This window comes from Abrus precatorius, unplaced genomic scaffold (assembly GCF_003935025.1).
Source record: "Abrus precatorius isolate BTA unplaced genomic scaffold, Abrus_2018 Scaffold9, whole genome shotgun sequence".
Taxonomy (NCBI): domain Eukaryota; kingdom Viridiplantae; phylum Streptophyta; class Magnoliopsida; order Fabales; family Fabaceae; genus Abrus; species Abrus precatorius.
In genome coordinates, this window is record NW_020874439.1 from 35,540,649 (window position 1) to 35,563,918 (window position 23,270).

The 23,270-nt window shown below is 35.6% G+C and overlaps 1 protein-coding gene across 3 annotated transcripts; it reads right to left on the reverse strand.

Annotated features, from left to right (window-relative positions):
* Nucleotides 1-203: 203 nt before the first annotated feature.
* Nucleotides 204-22,885, reverse strand: LOC113850037 (mediator of RNA polymerase II transcription subunit 13). 3 transcript variants are annotated; one of them, XM_027480351.1, is made up of 23 exons: nucleotides 22,640-22,885; nucleotides 21,653-21,726; nucleotides 21,438-21,577; nucleotides 20,155-20,241; nucleotides 19,939-20,026; nucleotides 19,783-19,863; nucleotides 18,684-18,761; nucleotides 18,519-18,595; nucleotides 17,739-17,817; nucleotides 17,322-17,651; nucleotides 15,442-15,685; nucleotides 14,316-14,355; nucleotides 14,095-14,243; nucleotides 11,940-13,316; nucleotides 10,388-10,631; nucleotides 10,168-10,312; nucleotides 7,705-7,792; nucleotides 7,496-7,574; nucleotides 6,089-6,384; nucleotides 4,992-5,865; nucleotides 4,797-4,904; nucleotides 3,217-3,588; nucleotides 282-1,215 (listed from the first exon to the last, which is right to left on the reverse strand). In XM_027480351.1, the coding sequence occupies exons 1-23, from the start codon at nucleotides 22,661-22,663 to the stop codon at nucleotides 617-619; spliced, it is 5,673 nt and encodes a 1,890-aa protein (XP_027336152.1). In that variant the 5' UTR covers nucleotides 22,664-22,885; the 3' UTR covers nucleotides 282-616. The 3 variants fall into 3 exon arrangements, with proteins under 3 accessions (XP_027336151.1, XP_027336150.1, XP_027336152.1); XM_027480350.1 differs by adding an exon at nucleotides 16,150-16,209 and having other exon boundaries at nucleotides 204-1,185; nucleotides 4,797-5,865; nucleotides 14,095-14,355; XM_027480349.1 differs by adding an exon at nucleotides 16,150-16,209 and having other exon boundaries at nucleotides 204-1,185; nucleotides 4,797-5,865; nucleotides 14,095-14,355; nucleotides 17,322-17,654.
* Between the last annotated feature and the right edge of the window lie 385 nt (nucleotides 22,886-23,270).

The following is a 23,270-nucleotide window of genomic DNA, read 5'->3' on the forward strand; positions in this document are numbered from 1 at the left end:
ATTTGTACTTTGTTAGTTCATCAAAGGGGATACATTATAAAAGAAAAAGGATCGGAAGTTCCACCACTTAGGGAAAGCAGGTGTGGTAGTTATGAAAATCTACATGCTCCGACTTTTATCTCACGAAACTGTTTACCGTGATTTCTGCCTAATTTCAATGCTTTTTTATTCTCATAATCTACGGGAATAGAAACACGTTTTCCATGGATTATTACTATCCAGCACAACATTTTTTATTATTGCTAGGAAACCAAAATTAAGCAATAAAATTAGTTATTGGCACATTATTGTCTTACAAAATCTAATTACAAAGGAAATGAGATTCCGAAAACCCCAATACTACAATACGAGAACATGGTATTCTATGCTACAATCAACAGTTTCTATCTGTCATACTAATCTGGGTTAAGATCAGCTGTTTAAGAAAGGTTCATGTACATTCTCAACAATTGCTAAATCTATTTCTTCCTGAGACACATAGCAGCCTTTACATTTACTTTACATAGAATCACAGTGGATCTAGAATACTACAGTCTACTCAGCTCAGTTGGGCATTTTTTTCCTCTCAAACACATCAGCAAAGAGTTTTATTGCCATCATTGTACATAAACCGTAGTTAGGATTTATCTGACTGCTTGAAGAGCTCTCTATCAGCGAAGTGAAGAAGTCTTCTTAGTCTTAGAACCATGTCACAGTGAAAAGGAAGTGCTGTTCGTCTCTCCAAGTATGTGGGGCTCACGGTCATCCATGACAAAGCATGAAGCTCTGCTGCAAGAGACTCTAGAACCAAGTGGGTCTCAATTTCAAAATCTTTAGCTTCCCAGCTTAAACTTCTACCACCTTGCTTGTTAATTCCTCGAATAATCTTCTCTTGGGGGATGTTGGTACCTCCATAATAATCAATGAGACTCACTGAAAGTACGGAAGGCCATTCCTCTTTCAGGTTGCTTCTATAGTCCTTCCTCATGGAAGGCACTGCTTTTGAAACCACAAATCCAGTGGACAGCGGAAGAGCAGAACCTTTACTGTGAAGCAGATGGGCTAGTGGTGGCGACTCTGCAGTGAGGCATGTGGGGAGTTGAAGAACTGTTGGAGGAAGGAACCGCATACTGGGAGAAGGAATTAGAATATATGCGGAAGAAGTAGAACCAAGAGACTTCACTGGAGTGAAACCTTCTATGTAACCTAAAATAGAAATTCCACCACCATCAGTTTCTTTTCCCAAAGTTTTTGCTAGCAATGGTTAATGATTTACTTCTTAAACAATAGCCAAATATGAATTACCATCACAAACATTCAAAATTTGGTATCTTGGCTACTTGGAAAATGCTAAATATCATTCTCCTTTTCCATTACATGTACAATTATAATATTTTATCCAGAAACCCCCAGTTGAGAATAATGATGAAGTCTATCATTATCATTACCATACTGAAAATCCATAGTCCTTGATGGATGCTTGTCTGATGTTTTTTTTAGCCTGTCATAAATACACACGCGCTCACACACATACATGCATACTAAACAGGATTTGTGTTTGGGCGTTAAACATTGTAACCATTAAAAATGTAATCATTGTCACAACTAGGTATATAGCTATTATCTATTCAGCATATTCCCAATAGCTGAGTTAGTGGAATAAAGAGGAAGAAAGGGGTAGTGGACCAACCAGCCATGAGCTTCTTGGCCACCTGCTTTGGGACAAGCAAGGACAGGCAATCCAGATTTGAGAGTTGCCAGCCAGAACCTTGTCAGACATCAGTGGGCAGTCAACACCCACAGAAGGTGACCAGAAAGAGTATTTCAGATTGCTGGAAGGAGAGTCACACAGCAGGAACTGAAAACTCTGGTTGATGTCAAAAGAAAATGAGGAAACTGTTTGAATGAGCAAATTGACCCAAAAGAGAGGGAAACTATTGAAAACGAAATGGTTCCATATTTTTAGGAATGTGGAAAACAAAAGAAAGGACTTATTTATATGAACACAGGTCATACTAAAAACCTTGCGTATTAAGGTGCAAATTGGGCAAGTGATGCCAATAATAAGAGGTCAACTTCAGGTCATTGTGTTCTTACCTAATCTCATGGAAGAGTAAGAAGCAGATTGTCATTGCAAGATCAAGTATAAAGGTAGAGTAGTGTGTTTACTCTCAAAAGTTAGCTCAAGGGATATGAATTGCCCAAGCTTTGTAAGAAGTATTCTGATCATGTTTCTAGCCAATATGAGACTCTTAACACTTCCCCTCTTACCTAGGACTAACCATTTGGTGTGTGAAGTCTGTAAAACTGAACATCTGCAAGTGCCCTATATTAAAACTGAACAGGCTTTAATACCATAATAAAAAATGGACTAGGCCTAACCCACTTACAAAATCTAAACTCAAAAAAATTATCCAAGCCTGAAAAGGAAAATACTGGCTATATTTCTAGATAATGTTAGATATTTTAACATATGGTAGTTAGACTCATCCAATGAATATCCACAAAAAGTACTCATTGTGGGGCAGGAAATTGCTCACTAAATGGGCTTAGATCTCAGCACAGGGGATAAGTGTGGATACAGGTATTTACTATCCACCAGCCTCATACCATTATATACTTTAATATATTAAATTTAAAAAATAATAATATACCAACTTCTGTCAAAATGAAAAGTTGAACATAAAATTATTAGACAAGATGAGCTGTATACTATATTTTGTAATTAATTACTTTATAATGTTGGATTTGAAGAATGAATTTGAAAACATTTTTGTTATAAATCTGAGTACGAGGACGGATACTACAGTATCCGACTCAAATCCTATCATTGCCAAATGGATTGTACGGACAAACATTAGAGTGAGATAAGATATCTGTTTGCGTTTGCCATGGTCTCTAAAAGTTTGCAGAGCAAGTCATCTAATAGTTTTCTGTTTGGCTTTGACAGCTGTCAGTTTGCTTTTGACAGAAGCTTCATCACCTATATATACCCGTGTAGTTATTTTAACATTTATCATAATCACAATTTCAGTTTCTGTTACAAATTCTCTCAGATTCTTATATCATCTTTCTCTCTTTTACATTTTCTTTAATTATCTCACATCGATTTCAATTCTGATTTATCTATTCTTGTACATCTTTACTCATCCATCAGAACACACATCTCATGAGTGCAATTTAATGAAATATGGAAAGAAAATAGAACCAAAAATTATTGTAGTATAGACAACTCACCAAGAGTAGATGAATCAGCTGGCAGAACTAGCTGTAAGGTATGGTCCATGGAAACTGCAACAAAACTAATGCTTTGTGCCCAATGAAGCAAACCCCTTGAATTGTCAACCATAGAATGTCCACCCATAAGCTGCTTTCTTGCTGCAGGTTGCCCTAAACTGCCTTTCATAAAACCAGTGGGTTTGGTATGAGGGCTGTACAAAGGACTAGGAGAGGAAGGAAGTGTTCTTTCTGGGATCAAACTCATATCTGGTTGTTGCAAAGAAGAACCATTACTAGTTGCAGACATTCCATCAGACATAGATTTCCGCAATTGCAGGGGCCACCTCTTCATCTCAGATACACCAACTGAATAAATGGCTTTCTGCCACTCTGCTTGAATAAAATTACAAAGTAAAAATGCATGGATAAAGGCAGACCTAAGAAGTGAATATACTCCAATTAACTATATTTAGCATTCACTGACCAGTGACCACTGTCTAAAAGACAAGGAAACTAAACTTTCATGGGGGTGCAATATAAATATAACTTAATTTTGGTGAATGTACATGACAAATCATGGAAGTCAGTGTGTGTATGCGTAATGAGCTCGTGCATGCGTGTGTTTAAATATACATATAACTTGAATGTTGAAACAGTTTGAACATGATCTAAAGACAGACATTCAGATACATCTGGGAAAATACCTCTAACTTCTGACAAAATTCATTATTATCAATGGCAAGAAATAGGGCTCATTTTGACAAACTAAACAGTGAATGATCAATCATATGTACAAAGTAAAATTAAGGAAATACAACAATAACAACAACAACCAAGTCTTATTCCACTAAGTGAGGTCAGCTACATGAATTACACGATGCCATTAAAGAATATTATAACTTATCGCAGCCTCACAGGTTAGAGAGAGAGAGGGGGGGGGGGGGGGGGGAATCTAACATATAATAGAAAAGATAGTATATTTTCCAAGTTATTTTCTTCTTGCCCTTGATGATGTGAAATCACTTATTTATAAATGGGGCCAGCTAAATTGCATTGTAACAATTAAGATGCTCACTTGTTCTGCATATTGCTTCGCACAATTCATAGAGGTGAGCTTTTGCACACCACTGATCCATCTACACTGGCAGTATCTAAACTTTTTAGGACCTACACAGGTGTACCATGGTGTTTACTACATTAGATTTTGGTAAAATTACTCACCACCCATTGCATAACCAATCAAATAACATCATTAATGGATACTTTGGAAAATTCTCACTCGCCTTACACTCATATCAGCATAGGTGTGGGGACAAGCACACCTATATACTGTGTGAATAGGCCACTCACTTAAGGACAGTAGAAATATTTTATTATTAACTTCTACACCAAATTATTTAAGAAATTCTCCTCGTAGAGGTTATTAGCCATATGTCCATTTACAAGTGGGGAAAAGGTTATTCTGAAGGATAAGTACATCAGTACATTGCTAAATTATGCATTCATGCAATCTCATTTATTCCAGATTGGGTTTGCTACACCTGGAACTGATGTATATAACTGACGAGAAAACAGAGAGGCAGAGGCAGAAATCTTACCAAGGTACTCAAGCTCATAGAAACCTCCAATGCGTGCTATCACAAAATCTCGAGGCTTTGCAAGGCCAGGATCACAAGATTGAAGAATCAGACAACCCTGCTGAAGAATTTGAACAAATAGGCACTGCAGACCCTTCGTATCCTGCCTACTGCTAATTCCACCAAAGGGGAAAATATTGCTGTCAAGCAATTCTCCCCTTGAATCTGTCCAGATGCACACAAGCCAACGCCAATCCTCTGTCCATCCATAGCAACAATGTAGGCTTGGAGGAGACTTCTGATCAGGCCCAGTTCCATCAGTGCTTGAAGCAGACTCCGCACTTCCTGCTGTACTCATACTCTGCACATAGGTACCACTATTGTCATCAGCCAATGCCTTGGAAGCTTCAGAAGTGGGGCTACCAATAACTGAAATACCATTTTCAAGAGAACCAGGTTCTGCAAGAATAAAAAGGGGTTCAAACATGTAACGGATTTCATCGTGAAGAAAATTATCCCCACTTCTACTTGGATCACAGGTTAACCCCCCAGTTCTCGCTGGCTGCCAAGCATTATCCCAAGTACCAGGCCTCAAGCTAGCATCAATGTCACCCTCTCTAGGAAGAGAATGTCCTGCCATTCGAGGACCAACACAGTCTTTCCACATACCAGAGATGGGAGAAGGCATTTGTGTCAAAACAGAATGAGATCTACTACAAAAAGCTGTTTGAGCAAAATCACTAGAGATTCCACGTGAAATACGACGAGTCTTGCTGTATACAGTAAAGGCAGTCTCTTTTAAAATGACAAGCTCACTAACTGATGGGCTTGTGACTCTGAAAATGGCATCAACTGTAACTATCTGCAAGACCAATTTCGCAATACTAAACCCCGAAAGCACAAGGATATTAGACGCTGAAGCTTCATCAACAGTTGCCAAGCCACTTAAAGCCTTCACAACTTGACTATGCAAGCTAGATCTCCTCTCTCTATCTGACTTCTGGATAACCGACCCAATGGCAACAGAAGATTCAATTACAGTTTGCAAAATTGCAGTGGGATCAGGAAACGGGCACACCACATAAATTACCTAAATGCAGGAAAAAAAAGATGAGAACCAAAACATAAAATCATGTAGAAAGACAGAAATATGCTGAGAACTATTTTCTTATATGAACAGTGTAATGCCATTATGTCTTGAATCCAAACAATCAACTAGGCTACTAGTGTCATCAAAATTTGATCTTATTAGTAGTTAGGCCCACATAATAACTGTTTATCTTAAAAATTGAGCCAATAAATAAGTCCCTTACCAAGCATGAACTGTTACTTCCTTCACCAGGGTTTGTAGAAAAGCAAGAGCCAATTTTCAAAGCTCTAAGCGCCTTCGAAAGAGACTTGAGATAACTAGTCAGGTCCCAACCATTAGATAAAGATAAAAAATAATCACTTACTGAACCAACAAGAGATGCATTGCTGCTCTCAATCTTCATTGATTGGGGGCAATCAAGTAAAACAAAACCACAAGATGACAACTTTGTGGACTCTACATCCATCTGATTCCCCAAGCCTTGAGGTGAATGGGTACCAAGCTTGCATGTTTCATACACTGAAAAGAATAAAAGAAAAATAAGGCTGATAGCAAGGTTGTTAAAATCAAGTTTCAAAGCTTGAACAAATGGGGTGTTTATTGTAGGAAACACAAATTGTAAAAATCAACTAAAATACAGAATTATATTTAAACACATGTATATGTGCATAAAAAGTGACATAAATAATAATAATAACCCTTAAATCACATTAAACATTTAATAAGACTTAAACCAAAGATTCATAAAGTCCTTCACAACTCAAAAGTCACAAGTCACATAAATTTTGGACAAACAAAAGAAACAGAGTACCCAGAACCACCCTTGTCAACACTGCCAGCAGACCCATTGTTGCCACCACATGCCATCTTCCTTGAGCAAAAAACAGAGCACACAACACAACAGATAAACTAGAGACGCAGGCTTGCAGCAATAGGGGAAGCATCAAAGACGACAACAGCAAGCCAACAGTAGACACAGGCACAGCAATGAGCAGAACAAAGAAGAAAACATACAGAAACCACACACTGGAGATGGTTCAGTGTTCAGACTCAGAGTGAGGGAGATTGAGGGAGAGAGGGACAAAAATTTCTGAGTTAATAGACTACCACAAAGAAGGAAATGAGAGAGGGAAACTTGGGACAAAATAGCTTTAAAATATGGAGTTTTTCGCAAACCAGGTTGCGCAATCCAACCTGCTCTAGATTTTGGGTTTTTTAATGTGTTTTTGAGTGCCACTACAATGATTTTGCAAGTTAACTCACTGCTCCAGACCACAACAATGCATAGACATCTGGAAGCATCATGCTGACACTGCAATTAGCTATTGCTACATTCAATTAGTATGACAAATAGGAAAGTCCAGAAACACAGAAGGTTCTAAGCACTTCAAATAGCCAATATATCCATAAAAACGAGACGACTTTTCTTTCCTAATGGACAGGATGCAATTATGGTTTCATTACATTTTCTTCCACCCTTTTTACTGTCAACAATCCAAGATAAATAATTCAACATAAATACAAAAATGCAATAGCCAACATAAGGGATAATATGTTTCAAATGAGCAAATCTGTAAACATTATCATAGAGTTCCCATAAATAAATTGAAGCATAATTACCACTATTTACCTGTTCCTAGTTGTTGAAAAAAATCAGCAGCAGCAGATGTAAGGGGATCAATGTCAGGACATACAACATGATATGTAATCTGCAACCAACAATGCATATAATGATTTAAATGAAGTTCTTCAGCTCATTACTCATCAGGTAATTAAGTTAGGCAATATGGTAGACAAGTTTCTGCTAGTAATGGTAGCAGTTAGTTATAATCAACTTACAGGTTTCTGCAGAGCATAGGGTTCTAGAGGAGCCTTTTCCCAATACTGTAGAGAGTTTGCTGATGTCTTAAGCCAATCATCCTGATACCTATAGGACATACATTTGCATGAGTGGCAACTAAATACCAAAATTTACTGTCCCAGATGCCTGCTGTGTTATTTTACTAATCATATTCAGCATATGCTAGACAATGCAGCAGCAAATATGTAAGCTATTAATCTATTTCGTTATTTGTAGCACTTAAAAATAGAGAACCAAAATTTTATATGGCTGAACTCCCAGAGAGACTGATTCCTGGTGTATATTACATAAATAAATAAATACAATAAAATCCCTTAATCAGAGGGATGATTACTCAGTCAACTAGCTAAATAAAAAACAAATACTCTACAGTATAATTTCTGAAAATGATATTCAAGGTAGTTAAGGCTTAGATAAAGCTCAGTTAAGCTTGTTCTTGTACTAAACAAGTATAAGCTAATATACGAAGGATGAAAAACTTCAATAAGATCCAAGCTTTATACATAATAGACAAATCAAACTCAGTGCACGGAGGCTCACACCAAGTGCAGTATAACAACGGTAGATGAAAGCAACCAATTCAAGCATCTTGTTAAATTCTTCACTCTTTGCTACATTGAAAGGAATAGCATTGTTGTAGAAAAATGAGGCAATTCTTTGGCATGCTTCCTCACTCAAGCTCTTCTTAAAAATGCTATTGATGGTGGTTTGACTAATCACCACTCTTTTATTGAAAATATTGAGGGTATGTTTGGTTGCTATTTTAAAAAGAGTTTTCTCTTTTTAAAAATTAAAAATACATGTAATTTTAGTTTTTAAAAAGAGAAAACTCTTTAAAAATGCAAACATAGTTTCCTCTTCCCTTTTCCTTTATTCTCTTCCTACTTGTTCATCAGCAACATCATCACTTTCTCTTCCTTCATACTCTGACTTCTTTATCAGACTTTCTTGCAATGGGGATACAATTTCTCACATTTCCTTCCAAATTTCATCACTAACAGATGTGCAGGCTCCAACATCCTTTTGGGTTACAGCCAAATGGTGCATTAACTTATAAATCCCTCCATTGAGCACCTCACAATATTTGCACTTAATTTTCCTTATACCCCCATCAACTGAAATAACATGTTTCCATCCCACATCACCCGTATTTCTGAAAGTATTTTTCCACTGCCACCAGCACCACTCAAACCAGCCTCATTAATGCTCCCAACAGTACTAATTGCCATTTTCATAAAGCAAAAACAGAGCACATAGCAACAGGAAAGGGAGGGAAAACAAGGACAAAGCGGAATGTGAAAAACAGAGCACATGTCAAAGGAAGGAAAAGAAGGATGAAGCAACACGCAGCAACAGAGAATCAAGGGAGCAAGAAACAAAGAAGGACAAAAGAGCAACAACAGAGAAGAAAACGCAGCACACAGTGGCATGAAGTCACGACCCATGTACACAGAATTGGGTTTTCAGAAGAGAATAGGGGAGAGGTTAAGAAATGTGTAAACTATCTAGGAGAAGCATGGTTTGTTTAGAAAAACCTAAAAAAATTAGTTTTTTTTTTTTCCAAAATCTTAGTCCACGACCCAACCCTCTCCACATGCAGGTTTGACGCGTTTGGAACGTGCTGCCCCAATGATTCACCACTTTGATGCAACACTCCACTCTGCTCAGGCAGGGAAACTGCATCAATCCAATGCGACTTGCATAAGCGTTGGAAAAGCATTGAATCGTGCAATTCAACGCTCCAACACATGATTTTGACAACATTGATTCCAAGAGTAGTCAATTTTGTTTTCCAATTTAACCCACCCAATAATTTTTAATTAACAGTCCTTGTTTAGATATTTTTCATAGTTAATTTTAATGTTAAATAGCATTTTTGTCAAAAATACTGAATATTAAAGGTACACGTTTCATTTAACTAGAATTGGGTGATGAACACGGAAATTTTTTAGTAAGAGTACATACTCCTCTTACAATAGCAACATCCATCTTTGCATAGTTATTTTTTCCCATGATTTAATTTCTTTTAAAATTAATAGTAAGTTATCAAATAAAGATAACTGCAGGGAAGCAGGCATCCCAAAAATTTACTCCATGAATGCATGTATAGGGGTATATAGATACCACATAGGGTACGGAGATGGGAAAGCTGCTACAGCACAGATATGAATACAAGAAGTGGGAACAAGTCTTTTTAAAAGGGTATCAAGATACATCTGCTAGGGAAAGTTGCTACCAGTGCAGATATAAGTCATGCTTTTGTGTTGCATGTTCAGATTAAGCTCAACTCCAACCACCTGTTCATTTTGTCATGAAGGTAACCCTACACAGAATCATTGATCATAGAAACTACCAAATGCACTCAAACACTATCAAGACCCTTGTGCTAATTAATTACGTATTCAACATTGTTAATCTTTAAACATAAACAAAGTACATACCCTACAAGTAAAGAAGGAAACGGAAGAGCAATGAGAGTAGGTTTTAGCCGGGAACAGGGCTGCTGCTCTGAATCTGAACTGCACATATCTTGACCAGATCTCCTTTGAGTCTCATCCACCTTAGCACCATCCATCATGCTGGAAACTGCACTAACCATCAAATTTTATTAGTATAATTAAATAAAAAACCTCCATCACTGATGTTAACGCAAACTTCTACCCTTATTACTGGATGATCCGCCAACAGATGACTGGGATGGGCTCATTGGTTCCGAAGAATCTCTACATTCATTAATACTGGATTCAGCAGAAACTCCATCAATTATGCTTCCAGTATCAACCAATTGATTGCGTCCTTTGCACCAATCAGTCACAGATAATGGCCCTTCCAAATTGGTAAACGCAGATTTCAAAGCTGTCTTTATGTCAGACTGCAGCAAACTGATTACAGTAGATGCATGAACCTGAAAAATCAGAATACTGCAATATAAATAAAAAAAAATATGGAACAGAATCCAATCATCAACGTCATTGGGCATAGAACATTACTATCCTGAATTAAGTAACCGCATAAGATTGCCAAAAATAGTAACAATCGGAAAGGAATGTGAAAAAGAAAGATTTCTTATTTGATAAAAAACACAACAAAACCTTTCTTCAATTGTCAACTTTACACAATTTTGTGAATCCTGGACCCAAAAGAATTACAATGCATAAAGAAAATCCATTCAATACTTCTGCAAAGAACATGATTGATTTACAAGGTAAAGGTTTAAAAACATATATACAACATTTATTAGTAAATTCAGTATATCTATCCATAACCATTAAGTGGCATATGCATATGCCTGTCAGAGTAATGGTAAAGAATAACAATTTTCCAACTTTAACAATGCTATGGAGGTCAGCAATGAATAGCATCATGTTAAACAAGCATTTTTGCTTTAGGCAATTACAAGTTACAACCAATTATCACAGTAAACTTATCCACATCAAATCAAAGATTCCAAAGTAATTGTTCTTGCACTCTTGCACCAGAATATTTCTACACACATCAACAAAGATAACTTCAAAACATCCATCCTATGTTAGCATTAAAGAAATTCATTTGAATTCTCTTACTCAACACAAAATCCATGCCCTCTAATTGTATGTTTGGAAGGGGAAGGAAAAATTTTTATTCCAATAAATATTCTCTATTTTCATATTTTTTTAAAAGGCTTAAGTAAGGATTTTGTCTTCCAAAAATTTGTGATTTTTCCATTTAGTCCCTCATTTTAAAGTTTTTCAATTAAAATCTCCTAAAAATCTTTTTCATTCCCATATAATATCAAATACATATCATATCCAGTACCCATATTGTATGTGTACATCATCGTTGAATGCTTAGTAAGCAAATAACAGAGCAAGGTAACAATGTACTAACAGAGACTGTATAGGAATGAAAAATAATTTTTGGGAGAATAGATTGGAATAAATTAAAAATAAGGAACCAAATGCAAAATAAATATGAATTATTTTAGGACCAAAACCTTATTTAAGCCTTCTTAAATCAATAATAAATTAGAATAAGCTTAATACTATCTTTTATTTACGTCTATAAACATTATACAACTATCTTAGTTTAAAAAATCCAATCTTCTTTCTCCCCTCCCGTGCCGTCAAAACTCAACTCCCACACATATCTTAAGGAGAGAGACATGAATGGTTCAAGAATTTACAGCATGTAGTGCCAAGAAGGATCATTTAAATTTATCACAGTAAAAGCTTACATCAGCAGAAAGTGGATCCACTAACTCCAAGCCAGCAATGTCCAGTGAATGAGAAGAGGCAAGAGTTCCCCCACAACCAGCATGGACCATGGAAGGCCCACAACAAAATCCACGCCTCCACTGTTCTTGCAACGCAAGCAAACCATAAGGACCATCACCACAATCCCCATCCAAGGCCAGATCAACAAAGGAAATAGCTTGTTGGACAAGCAATGAAATCCCGTCAAGAAGCTCCTGAAGTGGTTTCCTTTGACTGTAGGAAAGGATGCCTTCTTCATTGAAAGAATTATGAGAAAAGGAAGGACCAACTTCCATGTTAGGTGAATTTGAAGGTTTTACAACTTTTGAAGCTCCTACAGTGCGCCAAACACCAACAGGTGCATTAAGGTGCCCATCAAGCATTCCCCCATCAATATCACCTGCAATTCTAACCGGTATATTTTCTTTCTTCTTCACATCATACTTGCTAGATATGTTGTCTGTGGTTGTACCCGGATCACCAGGAAGCTGATTCAAAAGTGTAGCCCCTGTTGATCTACTCAAACCAACAGGCACTAGGTTACTTGAAGACAAGAGAATGTGACGTAACCTGCACATGGAAGCTTGGAACATAACACATGTGACATCAGTTGCTAACAAAGTTTTTGCAGATAGAAGTAATTGCTCTGCTTCATGTGTGCCTTCAGTCGTCTTCCTTAAGGCAGACTTGACAATAGCATTAGAACCAATGTTTGAGAGAGGAGGTAGTACTATCTCCTCAGATTTAGCAAGGCTGTTATCATTACCAGTGATGGGTTTTTTATCATTTTTGTCTTTCCTACTCTCCACAAAAGTATAATAATTTTTTGAGTGGAGAGTCATACTTGCATCGTGTTTTCCAGAACATGTTATTGTATTGACAGCAATTCCATTCTTCCCCTCTGATCCTCCAGTGCAGGGAGAAGTGGGTGGTGCAGCACCATATAAGTAATTGTTTGAACTTGAATATGAACTTTCTGTTTTTCGAGACTTGGGAAAATATGGGCTTCTGAATAATGTTGGGGACAACTCACAAGTAGGGGTCTCAACAGCTCCAAATTCAGGAGCAAATGTCATCATTGCTTCAGCCTTCATTATATGATCAAACTCCCTTGTATACAACACTTGAGTTTGATTGGTTGGACCCAAAGACATGGAGCTATTCAAGTTATCTTGGCTTTTGTTAAGACATTCCTCCATGGCTGCTGGAGGAGGAGGGTTAAAGCTCTCAAAGGAAGGAAACCCGACAGACAAAAGCATTTGATCTGAAACGTCCATCACACCAACTGGACTGCTGTTGACATCTCCACAATCTGGGGCAGAAAATATAAGTGCCTGAGATTCTGCAGTTCCTGGGGGCTTTGCCAGAAAATTAATCACACAGTAAGAAACCAGTATATAAGAGACCAAGAAGCAGAGAGAAAGGACAATACTAATAGAATAATAAAAAGGAGGAGCTTAAACATTTAAACTTGAAATATACACACGTTAATGAGATTCTGAGTAAACTTTGAAAATTATACAATTTATGCAATCAAACAAATCTTTTATGCAAATTTTAATGTAAAAAATAATCACCAATAAATAAATGAAAGGTTCATTCCTTTACACACACACACACACATATATGAGAGGAGAGACAAGGTAATAGAAATTAGGATGATACCATACTCTCCAAAACAAAAACAACAAAACATATAACAAACTAAAAAATTTCATTAGTGCAATAAGGATCTTCAACCCTCTCTGTATTCAACAGAGGAGACCCACACTATGGTATAACAAACCTAAGTGCAGACTGCAGAGGGAGGGTGTGCGTATTTTTATCCATAAGAGAACCAATCTTATGTTGTTCCAATTTATAAACTATTAGAATGAAGAAAATGAATATTATTGAAAGTTTTTTTCTTTTCTGAAAACAAACTAAACAAAGTTAAAAGCCAGCTTTTAAACATTTACTGTACTTGTAACTATTTGAACATGTAATTTACAATTAAAGAGTTTAAATGTGTTCTGAAACTGTTTAAAAATTGAGTTCACAACTGAATAGTTCTTGCAAAAACACTGGATTATGGGGAGAAATGAGCAGAATCAAAAGAATAAATCCTCTTTAAAATTAGTATAGATGTTCAGATACCTCTCCAAATGGTAAAACATCATTTTCAAAAAAGTCACCAAAATCACCAAACTCAGATAGAAGAGCTTGAATATCCATTTCCATTCCCCTATCATCATCATCCCAGTCCCAGTAAGATCCAATTGGCTCATTTCCTACTCCTGTAATGGCTGAATTGTTCACTTCCATGGAACCAAAATCAGACATGTAAGCATCTTGCACAGGAACGTTTGTAGCTGTACTTAATGATTCTGTCACCCCAGTTCGAGATCGTTTAGAGCCCTGCACAGAAATTAGAGCCATTATAACAGTCAATTGCATAAAAGCTAAGATCAGCAAAGATGAAATTTAAAGACACTTTTCCACCAAAATTACAAAAAATAAAAAAACTACAATACAATAATAAGAGCACATTGAATACTGCCAAAGAATCATTCATATTTTCAAGAAAAAAAAAACTACATAATAAAATTTTTTCTCAATTTATTTTACAAACACAGTAAGTTACCATCTTTGTGTGCATACAATCTAACATGTGGCCAGCCTATGAAGTGAGAGGCATGCGTATCACTATGTTTTATGGGCAATGCTAAACTAGCCAAGTACCTGTATCCAGAAATTATGGGTACTGGTCTCACCACCAGTACAAACATGAAACACCATATACCTACTAAGTCCAGGTACCTGAGGGCACTCTGACTAATCTCACTGGTATCAATGCAACATTCATGCAATATATTACATTTAGCAAAATGCTACTGCACCACCTTGCTTTCTTTTAATACAAAAAAAAAAAAAAAAAATCATGACTGCCAACAGAACGAAGAATATAAAAAGGGGAAATTTATGGTGACTAGCTGTCACAGCTTTGGTAGATGTATAAAGGAAAAAAAATTTACAGCAATGTGCAATTTATGCTATTATTTGATTCATTTGGTTGAAAGAATTCATAATTTTAAGTAGGTTAATAGGCTTTCCAAATGATATGGAATATGTTAAGATATCCTATATCAGCTAGGAATATGGCCAAGATACTCCTTATAAGGCTTGGGCATCCCTCCTCCTATTTGGTCTAATAGCTTTTAGGAGTGAATTAGGCCCAGATTTCTAATAGGATAAGATTAGCCAATTGGCTTCAATTTGGTCTAAAGCATGTTTTTTAAAGGGGTCCCAGCAGATATGCAGAGCGAATGGTAGCATTGGACCATTGGTTTTCTCTTTTTTTGTTGCTTAAATTTTCCTTTCTATATTTGGATGATCAATTATCCTCCAAGTTCCTCGTAATTTTCTTGAACTCGTCAAGATAAACTTTCTTTTTAAGTATTAAAAAAAATAACATTATTCTTTCTAAAGTAAATGATGATATACCAATTTGGGGCCATCACTTTCCAACTGATCACCAGAAGATACCATAGACTGTCTGCAAGTTAAAGAATCAGCATCTGCCTCTAGTTCACTTGGTCCTGTATTTTTGTAATCACTATCACTAGAGCTGGCACTTAAGCTACTAATACTGCTACTGTTGCTATTGCTACTACTATCATAACTATTTTGCGTGCGGGCTCCATTGCTTTCAGTCCAAGGATCTTCAGAACAATCCGCATCACCAGCACTGCAGAAGGCAGAATAAAATTTTAAGTCTCCAAATTAGGAAAATTGAGGCTTTAACTAAAACCAGAACAATTACTCGAGCATATTTATATGTTCAAAAACTTGAACAATAAATTATAGGGATAAGGTTTTCAAGAGGAATAGAAGTGGAAGAGGTTTGTCCATAAACCCATTGCTACATGTCAAAAAAAATTGGTTTTAATTTTGAAAAAAGAAATTTTATAATCGAAAAGAAGAAAAGTACAACTAGTGAGACACTACAATATGCACTAATACAAAAGAAATGTGATTTTTTATTAAAAAAATTGCAATGGGCTGCCTAGTTCTGTATGCCACACAGTCATCATTAGAAGACAGAAGTAAACCAGCGCTCACAAGTAAAAGTAATAGTCATAGATATAGGAATGAAAGAAACATCTAAGGGGAAAAAAGGCATGAATTGAGAGAGCAATAGAGAGAACAAACCAGTGAATAAAGGAAGAGGAACCAGGCAGGGATGGTCCCATCCAATTCTGCAGCCAAAATCTGTATGTTTCACATCAATGGAATAAGAATCTTTAAGGAATTTAAGTGCAATGGTTCATGTGACCACACAATCGCAATGCACATATAACTTAGTCATCTGATAAAAATAAATTTGTTGAAGCTTTAGTGGCAACAAGAAATGTAGCTTAGTGACTGTTAGCACCAATTAATAGAGTAAGAATTTGTATCCAAAAATAAGAGAGTAAAACTTAACAGTAAGATGGACATACTGCACATGAATCAGAGGAAGCCATTGAAATCACAGAAGGTAATTCTAAAAAGAGATGACAGTAGCTTGCAGACTAAAGGCCTGAAACTTTGGATTCTAGTAAGACCCAGATGGGTTCTTGAATCTAAAGGTTAAGGAGAACATAAAAGCAGTACCCAGATTGAGATGGGCTGTGTAGCTGTGACAAAAACCAACATAATGCTCACTATTTGCTTTTCAAGTGGAAACCAAGAGTCGTATAAAAAACACCATGATAGTTGAATAGCACCACCATGAGCATTTGGGAAGGGAAGCTGTGCTTTATTTTGCTCTGGCCACCATTGATTACTCTTGTGCAATTCATGCTACTATTTGGTGCAAATCATTGGAGCATAACACTAGTATTTTGAAGGAGATTTATTTGGATATTAGTTAATTATTTGAATAAGATTCAGTCATTAGTTCTGTTGGGAGTAAACCATGCAGTCTTTTGGAGGGGGTTCTCCAAATAGATATGCAGAGGGATTGGGCAGTTTTGCTCCACTGACATTTTCTCTTTTTCTAGTATTAATTTTACTTTTTTTTTTCTCATGGATGTTCCCTTATTTTCAAATTTCCTTGTAATGTTCTATCTTACTACACTTCTTTATTTCAAGGATAATGTTATATTACATTAAAGACATGAAAAGTGCCAGTTTATTTTGTTGCTTCAATCATTATTAGCATAAAATTTTAAAAATCAAAGTATAAAAATACATCTGAAGTATTTGAAGTGTTGTGCAGTGTCCTAAGTCCTAACATATATATGGATCCAACATGGTTATGACACAATGCAGCTACCATTTAGAAGTATCCACGCTTCTTAGGATAAAACAGAAACATTAGTGCATGGAAAAAAAAATACCTTCTCAAAGAAGACCTCGCTAGTGATGTTTGTAAAACTGGTACAAGAACTGCCTCAGCTGGATAGAGAAATGTTTTCTCATAATCGGACATATAATCTGGTGATCCCTTGTGATCACTACGTCCCACAATAGGAGATTCAGCAACATGAAGTTTGGGTAAATTCCTGACACTATTTTTGTTTGGCTGCAATGCCTTTTCAGTTCCAGATCTAGGGAAGCCAAGACTTACTTCAACATAACAATTCTGCCCCCTCAGCTGGCAACCAACACCCTGGGAAACATGATACGGGAGACCTATAATTCCATTTGACACCCTAAATTTGGTAGAACTGCTATTAAAAATAAAAAGAAAAGGAATTCAGTGATGGGTGATATCTTGATATATCAAATTTCTATTAGAAAGGTTTTAAAAAGACCTGAAATAGCTTTGCTTGACAAGATCACTTGGAGAACAACCAATCAAGCTGCCCCGCATCCCATGAGGAGAAACAATAACTGCCACAATAATGTATAATAAAATAAAATATGGTGCCAAGAAAAGCCATCTTGGGAACTAAGAACTTAATCACATTTCGGATATTTCTAACTAATTAAAAAAACACATGAATGAACATATATTTGTTAGAAAGAACAATTTCTCAATTAACAAATGATGACAGATCTGAACGCATTCCTCTATATTCAAATTATCCTCACTCTCCCTCACAGTCAAACAGAGAAAGACAATGACATAGATCACAACAATAACATGACATGGAGATATCATATAAATAGAGAAACAATTAATTGTATCCTCTTTTTCAATTGCAAAGAAAGAAATGTAATGGGAAGAAAAGAACAAAATTACACAAGCATGGAATGCAACTTCCTCCTAATTATCTGTAATATCTGTAACAAATTATCTAAGACGTAAAACTCAGTAAAACAAAACTCTCCAATCCCTTTAAGTTATATAATAGACCAAAAATGACCTTGATCATATTAAAAAAGGTATGCAAATGCTATCCCAAAGGACAGGGTAGTCATCAGCTAATCCTTGAAAATCCTAGCATTGCTCTCCATCATTACACACCAAACAAAAGCTAGCATAACCCAAATATTTTAGCACCGTCACAGATAGATAGATAGCAAATCAAAGAATTGCAATTGAGAACTGACTTTGAACAAACAAAACTTCATGCATAGTGCATGCCAACCTGGAAGTCTATATGTCGCCTCCATAGAACGTTTTAATACTTTTTCCAGATCACCTGTGGAAAGTGTCCGGATATGCCTGATGATAAAAAGGATAAGAAATAATAGGTAAAGATTCCAATGCAAGATAAACTATTGACCAACTAAGAAATCCAGCACTATCATACTTTGAGGACACTATAACATGTATGAAGATTGCCTCCTCAGTTGCAGCAAAGACAAACTCCACTGCAGGCTGTCCTCTTCTGTAAATATCAGAAATATGCAATAGTATAAAATACTATAACCAGAAGATTGTAGCGTCATATTCAAAAATCAGTAAACAGGTAGATCACACAGAATTCATACAAATTGCATTGCTCAGTCAATCAGCTTTCAGTGGGATTTGGGATTTTATGCAATTGAGCTCAATGTAAACATGACTAAATCTATAAGCTTGAATTGTGCAAGGAAAGAAGCCTGCAATGGTAGAGTGTGCAAGTTTGGAAAATTGTTCTAACAAAAAATATGTTTTGATAGGAAAGCGACCCCATGGTAAATAAATATCTGAGAATTTAGTTCTTGATTGAGTCCTGTGGGTCATAGTGTCATGCCATCCAGTAAGCAACCTCACCTAGTGGGATAAGATTTTAGTTGTTGTACAAAATAAGTTTTGTTAGATGTACTTACGTAGTTCTATTACCTCATACTAGTGTACTACACAGCTGAACTGTGCTACTATTGAACTGATGCCTGTACAGAACTCATTCTTGAAGTATGAGTAAAGTATAGGACAGAAACATAATGACCACATGCATGAAAACAATAAAAGATTTCTGCGTAGATCCTTCATGTAGTCACGTTGCATCTGGCTAGAAAGCAGAAAGATTTATGCCTAGATCCTTAATGATTGCATGATCTGTTAGTTTCGCTTGAATTTTTTGCCACACTTAGGAGTCAGTTGATGCCAGGACCAAATTGCAGCAACAACTAGAAAACCATCTACTGAGTCATTCAGTTATTGTTTTACCTATGCTTTCAAATCAAAGTTACTAATTCAAGGGAACTTTAGCCAACCTTCTAATTGCAGGATTTGGAAGATAATTGTAGCCAAAGGTTCATATGCATGTTATGACACATAAACTGAAAAATTAAGAAGCATAGTAATTATATTATTTTAAATTATAAATTTATGCATTCTTAACCTAACATACATCATTTGTTGGTCAACACTAGAAGTTAATATTCAAGACAATAGTATTAAATCTAAATATTGCTAAAATATACCTTGATAGTTCTTCACTTTGAAATTGATGAAACTTTGAAAATACATCTCCAAATCTCATGTAATAAAGCCCATGCAGTGCTCTGCCAAATTCAATAAGATAAAATGGCAAGATATGACCTATATTATATTCACTATTAAGAGTTGAGAAACAAAACCTTTCTATACAATTCCTCAAAGCCTGAGAGAGAGCAAATGCAACCTCTTCTGAATCACCAGGAGCCAACCAGATCCCAGAAGCAACAACTTCAACAAACAATTTTGTTTCAAGATAAAGATATAATCGAAAAACACAAGTGAGAAAACTCAAATCTCATAACCTCTGAAGAGGGGAATCCATATAACCAATACAAAAGTTCAGTTATATATGATACCTCTTAATCCGGATACTGCTGGCTGAGCATTCTCAACAACTGATGAATGACGCCCCGGAAGAAAAAGCCACAGCTTAATTTTTTCATCTGCATGTTTAATATAGAAGGAAGAATTTTAGCAATCATCTGCGACAACTGAAAAGTTGAATACAATAATAATTAGAGGAAACACTATTTTTAATGCATCTTCTGTTATTTGGAATTGCTACAAAACATGAAAGAAAGAAAGAAAAACTAATGGTGGGTCCAACATTAAATATTCTCACCTCATGATAGTAAGAAAATGCAGTGGGATGAAAAAAAAAAGTAGCAAAACAACAGATATATCATATTTCCTTCATATTTTTTTTACATTTTAAAGGTATAAATGCCATTTTAAATTATTACATTTTCCCTATTCTCACTTTTCTCTCCTTTTTTTTTTTCATCAAAACAATAAGTGATCAAATTACTGGTTTGTTTTCTGTTTTTAAAAACTGAAAACAGTTTTTAAAGACATGAAGATTAAAAAAATCTTGTTTGTTATCAGGAATTTTAAAAAACATCATCTGATTCAGTTTTTAAAACAGAAAAACATCTTAAGGCCATTTTTCTTCTTGTTTGCAGTTTTCAAAATCCCCTTTACTATGAATACCAGGATGAAAAACCTCCTTTACTGTTCTAACACTGTCTATGCACAGCACTCTGTGGCTACCATCACCAAACAATCCATCATTGCCATCCAACACCCTTTCTATGGTTCCAAAATCAACTACACATCATTACCACCCAGTGGGTCATAAAGGGACAAAGACACAGACAACAGAACCTAAACGTCCTTTGATAAAGCAACAGGAAACTCAGTTTCAGTGAGGAAGGGTCATTGCATCTTATTGCTTGTTTGTTTTCAGTTGATTCTAATAACACTCAGTAATTGATTCCATTGATGGGTGAAGGTGCAGTTTTTTTTTTTCAGAGCAGCCATCAGAGAGAGGCAGAGAGAAGAAGTACTTTTAAAAAAACTTGTTAACAAATAAATATTTTTCCTATTCCCTTTAAAAAATTATTGTATGAAATGGTTTTTAAAAACTAAAAAGCAAAACTACACTAAAAAAAACCATTAATTTATCTCTCTTTTCCATTCTCTTCATTTTCTTCTCTTTTATTTTCTCTACTTCTCTCCTATTCCAAACAAATTGTTAGGCAACAAGAAAACGGGTAACCGTATCAACCCTTTCCTTCTCGTATAATGACAAAAAAACAAATTCAATTGATAACAAAACCACTAAGTCAGCAATCTCTACCAGGATTATGCAAACCCTGGGATGGATCCCAGGGTCCAACAAAGGAATTGGTCCACGTGCTGAGAAATCCTTCCTTCTGAAGTTGCAGATGTGATGAAAGTACCAGTAACATTGCAGCATCCTTGTGATCTACTTTTACACTGTTTGAACAGAAAGCAGCCTCGGCATTGTTAAACAATGAACCAAAGAGAAAGAGAAACTGTATTCAATCTAACCTTTTGTCAGGTAGAGGGTTCAGGTCAGGCTCATGAGGGAGAAACTGAAACCATGATATCTGATGCAGACTTCCCTGTTCAATTTTCCAACAATATGTATGTATACATATAAGAAATTCTTAACAAAAATGGAGCAGCTAGGAATATATTAATTTATGGTAAAAATTAACCATAACAAATACTAGAGCTTTAACCTTTTGTTCACATTTTCAATAATCGATGTTGCTCATGAAAGAGGAGAGATTTGTCCTTAAAATCTCTCATCATACTAACTGATCATTTTCTTTTTATTTGAGATCTTTCCCACAAGAGCAACAAGTTTTAAGTCTTGGTTATTTAGTGCTTTTTTATAAAAACGGAGGGCTAAGGCTGAGGTTGATTTTCATCCATGCCACTGATTGATAAGATCAACCAACTAAACAATTTTTCTTTACTTGGCCTAGCATTCAAAAGTCCTTTTCTTGTTCTACTAATGGGGACCAAAAGGATCAGGCAATTCACTAGTCCAAGCAACTAAGGTGACATAAGTAAACCTTGGCTAGAGTATCAAACTGCAACATCAAACATAATTTCTGAACATGGGCAGGCAGATATTGAAACTAGTCATTCACTAAGAAAGGAGACTGAAACATGAAATCATCTGTTTTTCAACACAGAGCAAGAGTGCAGTTATAGCAAAAAGAATTCTCAAATCAACCGTGCTGATGCTTATCAGAAAAACCACAGTTCCAGTATTCCATCAAATAGGAAAGAAAATAGATGCTCACAAACAAACCTACTTCCGAAAAGGGGAACACCTATACTCTTTGTTCTGATACATGTTTACAGACGATTTATTAACTTATTCATGAGATGAGCACAGCACAGAGTACAACCTCAGCTAATGAAATAAGAAAAGCAGTTACACGAAATTAACCATATTCTACTCGCAGCATACTAAGTAATCACAAAAAACGAAAGGAAAATGAGAGAGGTAGAAAAACCTACGATTTTGAAAACATTTGTCCACATAACGAGAATATGGTTACGAAGGCTTCGGTGGAACTGAATTAGGGTTTGCGTTGCAAATGCGATGAGGTTGTCGATCTGTTTTTCTTGTGTCGGACCTAGGATTAAAGATAGGGTGAGGGTTTATGAAACGGTTACGTGCTTCTGCTCCTGCACAAACCAACCAAAAATGCACCCCACTCCATTCAAAAAATTCCGAATCTGATTCAGATTGCACCCCATCGAAGTGCATGCTGGATTAGCGGTGAAAAAAAAATGATTTATTAATGTAAAATTTATATTCCAACATATATTTAAATTAGTTAATTATGTAAAATTTTTATGCAGGGTACCCCAAAATTTAACTTTTAATAAATCTAATTTTTATAAAAAATATTAAACCAAAATTTAATTATACTTTTTCTTCATATTCTTTTATTTTGATATTAAAATTATTATTATTATTATTATTAATTATTATATTAAAATAATCACAAGGTCTAATATAAAATTTTATTTTGTGCGTGATTATTATAAGATTTAAAATTTATACTAATTTTAATAAAAATTTATTATTTAACATTTTTTCTATTATTTTATTATTTTGTCTATCTCAAATGTAAAATAATTT